General features: G+C 42.2%; 1 protein-coding gene across 1 annotated transcript in view; it reads left to right on the top strand.

Annotated features, from left to right (window-relative positions):
- Positions 1-923: 923 nt before the first annotated feature.
- LOC126232134 (uncharacterized) overlaps positions 924-6,000 on the top strand; it is a gene marked incomplete at its 3' end in the record, with an annotated part of 51,694 nt that continues 46,617 nt past the window's right edge. Inside the window, exon 1 of the mRNA XM_049942442.1 lies at positions 924-1,101. Within this exon, the coding sequence (XP_049798399.1) occupies positions 930-1,101 (172 nt within the window). The remainder of the gene's footprint in view (positions 1,102-6,000) is intronic.

Below are 6,000 nucleotides of genomic sequence, written 5' to 3'. Positions count from 1 at the left end.
ATGCTCAGCATGCCAAAAAGCGGTGTGTGACGGAGCGTGCTTCTAGCACCCCTAGCTGACAGTCTCTTTAGTGGACTTGTTGCATATTCTAGGTGTCCTGCAAACAAAACACAGAGGCTCGTCTTCCACTCAAGATTTTCTGCTTGATCGTTCCTATTTAAGTTGGCCCTAATTCTAATCCCTTGGCATTATCTGAAATGGCTCCCTTTGAATTTGTGTGACTCATCGAGCAAAAGAAATATAACGGAGTCCTTCTAGTTCGTATGTGGGTGACACAAGACTTTTCATTGTTTAGAATCAGCTGCCACTGCCGCGCGGGGTTGCTGCACGGTCTGTGGCATCTTGTCACGGTTCGCGCGGCTCCCCCTGTCGGACGTTCGAGTCCTCCCTCGGGCATTGGTGTGTGTGTTGTCCTTATCATAAGTTGGTTTAAGTTGGGTTAAGTAGTTTGTAAACTTAGGGACCGATGACGTCAGCAGTTTGATCGCACAAGCTCTTACCACAAATTTAATTTAAAAAAATTAATGTTCAACTGCCTCTTTGCGTACCTCACCGATAAATTCTCTAAATCATTTTGCTATTGCTTTAATCTTCTGATGACTTTACTAGATGGTAAAAGAGAGCATCATCTGCAAACAATGGCTGCTCAGATTGCCTCCTAAATCGTTTTTATAGATTAGGAACAGCAGAATTCCTTCAACACTTCTTTTGGGAAGGGCAGATACCACTTTTGTTTTACTCGACGACTTTTGCGAACTCTCACCAGGCAAACAGGAACACGGCGGTCATCCGGATGAGAGGCGTCACGCCACGCTTCCCGTGCTTTGGCCGTCCTGCGGCAGACTTCCGCTGCGCCCGCCCTCATATGGAGCGCGCGCTCCCTGCGACGCGCACTGCTTCTGTTTGCTCCCCAGTGTCGACAGCGGACAATGCAGCCGGCGGCCGTAATTGCCACAATGGCAGCTCTGCTTGTAGCAAACGGGACCTACTCGGTGCTGGATAGCCTCTGCTGGCACCTCAACAACGTTACTGAGTCTGGGAGAATCGATAAATTCAGGCGCGTTGAAGATTTGGTGCGATGGAACTACTGTGTTGATGAAGGTAAGTGCTTTTTCGTGCAGTACAGACTGACAAGACGTTATGCACAGTGCAGTTTTCACTCACGCACAGGCGCCTTGGCTTTCATATGCTCTTATCAAAGGTTATACGTTTTCTCCCTGACAGTGAAGGACCGCCTTGGGGACAAATTGCACTTCATTTTCACCCTTTTCGGTCAATGTACTTTGCAATAACCTTTTGCATGTGAAAAATATCGTAAAGTACGATTTGGAAAGACGGTAAATTAAGCATCTATATTTGCGAATTGAGCCCAAAACGTTTTTAATATGTGTGAGAATAGATAGAAGTAAGATGTTGCGAAATACAACGAGTAGATTCTTTAAAACCAAAGCACCTTCTTGCATAATTTCTGCTGTACCTCGTCATAATAGCACCCTTTACGTATTTTCCATAGTTCTGTATTCTACATAATCGTGGACATTGATATTACAATAAAAAAACAATTCACAATGAATATAGTGATGTCAAACGGATCTTAACTACTTAACGTACAGCGATACATCGATAAGAAAGAAAATGAAATACAAACTAAGTACAAAATTTCGATCGTTGCTAAGCACAATGAGGAGTGGAAAGTTCCGAGTGATAAGAGAAAACGGTGGGCTGCATTCTGCGCTTCAGAAATTAACATTCGCCGTTGTGTCATCGCGGTGCAGAGGACGTATCCTTAGCGGTACAGCACAGACATCGGTGGCTGATGCCTCAAGTGGCTGCGACGGAGTTCACTTCCTTCACTGTACTGTTTAATTTCCTAAATTAAGTAAAATATTTTTGTAATTCTAAAATTACCTTACAATGAGCCTGACAACGTTCGTAGGGTTGAATCGCCTGTAGACGTATAGAAAAAGACCATCCTCCTTTCCTTTTTCGTGATGGATCTATGACTCTGTCGTTGAAATTTGGAAACCTGTGAATCGTTTTCTTTGCAATAGATAGCATGGCAAGATGAGACAGCCTGTCTCCATCTCTGGTACTTCTAAGAAACTGTTTGATCCGCGACAACGTGCGGAAACACGTCTCTGCTTCACAGCTTCTCATGGGACAGCAGCCGCTGATTTCAGCAGATTCCTGACGTCGCCAAAAGGTTCTTGCAGATTATTTTCAATGACAAACTTTATAAGGGCTCCTGCGTTTTTTTTTTTCTTGAAACCTATTTCGAGAATAGATGGTCTGTAGCTCTGTTTTTAACTCAGCTTTACTTAAAAAATTGATAGGACTGCGTAACAGCAGATGGCACATTTTCAGGCCACTAATTTTTCAATGAAAGAAAGAAGCGCTGTTTGAGTAAATTAGAGGGCAACAAGTGGCTGCAGAATTCAAACCTCTGTTTCTTCTGTGATATCATTAACATTGTCTCTAATTTTAAAAATTTCGTTTCGGAATGATGCTGCTGCTTGCTTTATTGAGACGCGACCAGTGGGATATTTTTGAAATTGGCTGTACTACATGTTCACGTAGGGCATACATACATATTATAAAAATGGATATATGTATGTGTGTGTGTGTGTGTGTGTGTGTGTGTGTGTGTGTGTGTGTGTGTGTGTGTGTGGTTTGCACATGTACCACATCCCCTCCTGAACCGATTTCAACCACACTTCCTACACACATCTCTTACCGCCAAAAATGAATTGCTGTGGGGGTAATAACTACTCATCTGTCATAGTTCAGGGCACATAACGTCGTAAACAGTGAGATGTACGACAGATTGCCTCATAGTGCATGACGTCTAAATGACTGCTTCTTCCCTACCACCTCTGTTCGCAGCACATTCTGCACACAGTACCGTCATACACCAGCGAATGTACCTGAAAAGTCGTGTCATTGTATGACGCAAGGATCAGGAGATGTGGCGTCATGTATGAATTTTTAATACATTTATTCGTTAGAGCTGAGACACACATAGAGTCGAGTCCACTTAAGAGAAATCCTCGATACCTGGCAGAGCTTTCAACATCTTTCAGCTGCGAAGCGCAAACGGCTGTAGGCGAAAACATTAGCCACCTGTAGGGCTGTGAAGAGTCTGTGCAGACGTTTACAGAATCGCGGTCCAGACATGAAAATAAGCTGTGCTTACACTTCTGGAAATTATGCATATTTCGTTTCGTAATTTTAAGTGTTTTCATGAATACATATAAATGAATTTTTTTCGATATTACAGAAAAACGCAGTTCAATTTTTGTTTTCATTTCTCATGGAAAATTGCCAAATGAATAGCTGTACATTGCTGGGTTTGTCAGCTAGTTATTTATATAAGATATCCCTAACCGAAAGGAAATTTTTGTGTTATAGAGTTTTATCCTTAGACGACATGTTTGATTTACATTTGTTGTCTGGCTGCTGGTATCTTCAATGTGTTTAAGACATTCTGGAGTGTCCTCTCTATTCACATTAACTGTGAGCACTTTTCACGATTTAAAGTTCCATGTAATGGCTGATCCATGTGGGATTCTTTGTTTCACAACTGCATCTGGAACAGCCACTTTTCGAGGTGAATGACAGAAAAGTATTGCTACCTCCGCAGTAGTTCTGAAAAACGGTTTCATTTTTTTGTTTCGACTTGTCGCTTGGGCAAAAATTAAGTTCAGTGAGTGTTCATAACAATGTACGTAATACACGAAATTATGCCCTTATATTACAGTTGATTGGATTTCTGTATGACGGTCACGCATGACGCTGGCGCCATCACAAATTTGAGATATTAGGTTTTCTTTCGTTTCTTGGACAATATGGGCGAGTACATCTTTGATTGAATCAGCCAAGGAGGTAGCACTGACAAGCGATTGATTTGAAAACATGCAAAATCTTTCAACCGGCTCTTCAGCAGATAACAGAAAACGAAATACTACCAGTAACTGAAATTTAGAAGCTACATCAGATGTTTCATCTGCTAACAGAGACACAAAAACTGTCTTCGTCCAGACACACATGTAACGTACAGTCCAATAAATTCTTCTGCATACCACTGGGTGCACCTAAAAGACAGCAGACTTGTTCACGTGCTCTTTCACATCCGCAGCTGACGCGGAAGTGAGGTTTACCCGTTCCCTAAGTATTCTAGGACTGTTAGATTGTACTGTTTCATCATGTACACGTAGCGCAAGTTCAGACCCACTGCAGAACTTTATGTTGGAAAGAACATAGCGAGTTTGTCTTATATCGCCGTTCTGTCTTTCTGTATTTTGCCTGAAAGCTAAGATGTTGCATAATTTGTGTTTTTCCAACGACTGATAATGCTAAAAAAAGCATTCTTATGTCCAATAGATTCCCCACGCTTCTTAAACTTCTCTGTTAGATGACTTACAAGGAAACTGTTAAGTGCGACGTCGCAGGAACTGTCTTTAGTAAGGCTTACTCGAAAGTGAAAATCATGACCAGAAAAATATTAACTGGTGATGACGCACCATGTCCACAGAAAACGAGAGTCTGGGATGCGCAGAGATCAACCTTCTTTGGGGTGCATGTATTACACCTCACAAAATGGACATCGTCGACATCCAAGAAATGTTAGAAACAAACCATTAACTTGTACCATGAAAACCGAATAAAAATGGCGCGTCTCAATGATCACAAAGGTTCGCACCATCGAGATAAAAGACGAGCTCCTTGGCAGCTACGAAGCGTGCAAGGCATCCACTCTTGAAGAATGCATACAGAAATCACATTGGAGTAACAGGGTGACGAGAACTAATGGAAAGTGATGGCGTGCAAACGAATGCGAAACAGCCTGTCGTGGAGCTTATCGTGAAACTGGCTATCCTTTAAGGCGTTGCTGCAGATAGTACAATAATATGTTTTATACGCACAGAAAAGACAAACATGTGGAGGTTGAATTCATCTGGTGGTTCCAGGTGGTATGAACTGCAATGTCACACACTTTCCAGGAGCGATAGTTTGTTCTTTAGCAGTATGACTTTTATACGTAGACTACGAATGAAACAAAAGCAACTTATTTTGACGAGCTATTAGCCAAATGCAGTGTTCATACCATAGTTGCAGTTATCTAACGCCCGTCCTCAGACTCTTGCTTGCTATGATGTAAATATCCCCTACTGCCCTTGCCAAAATCACTCACATGAGAAAGAATCAAGGGGCGCAAAGCACCTCTTAGTTCCTGCAGAGCAATGAATAGCGTTCCAGCATATTTACCATCCGGTTAAAGAGTCAGTTAATTGTATACGAATTGATATTCCATGATCTTGATAGAATTCTCTTGATACCTTTAATTTCCAGGGTCCCTTTCATATGTTTCCTCATCAAATGCAGATTGGTTGCAGTTGAAAACAAATTCCTTACTCAACGATGGGATAAGTTTGAATACCGCCCCTACAAATTTCTGGGCCGATTCCGTAGTATGCTGTGCATCGTCAAGCTTCGTTTGAAATTTCATTGTCCTACAGTTCTGTAGCACAGTTTGACGTTAAGCAAGCATCCACTGCTTCTCTTGAAATCACTATATGTATGTCGCGCGCAGTTTGATGTGGATAACGTAGTAGGTCACCAGCATCTACATCCCGTAAATTGTATCGAGCATCCTTGAAACGCGAAAACATCAGTTTTTGTGACAAGTGCGTCTTGTCTGTTCAATAACCGTAGTTTTTCTTATGCACTAACGGTCATATTTCTGCGAACTTCTTCAAAATACACTACTGGCCATTAAAATTGCTACGCCGCGAAGATGGCGTGCTACAGACGCGAAATTTAACCGACAGGAAGAAGATGCTGTGAAATGCAAATGATTAACTTTTCACAGCATTCACACAAGGTTGACGCCGGTGCCGACACCTACAACGTGCTGACATTAGGAAAGATTCCAACCGATTTCCCATACACCAACAGCAGTTGACCGGCGTTGCCTGGTGAAATGTTGTTGTGATGCCTCGT

This window comes from Schistocerca nitens, unplaced genomic scaffold (genome assembly GCF_023898315.1).
Source record: "Schistocerca nitens isolate TAMUIC-IGC-003100 unplaced genomic scaffold, iqSchNite1.1 HiC_scaffold_447, whole genome shotgun sequence".
NCBI classification, from domain to species: domain Eukaryota; kingdom Metazoa; phylum Arthropoda; class Insecta; order Orthoptera; family Acrididae; genus Schistocerca; species Schistocerca nitens.
This window is presented reverse-complemented; position numbering and strand designations above follow the sequence as displayed.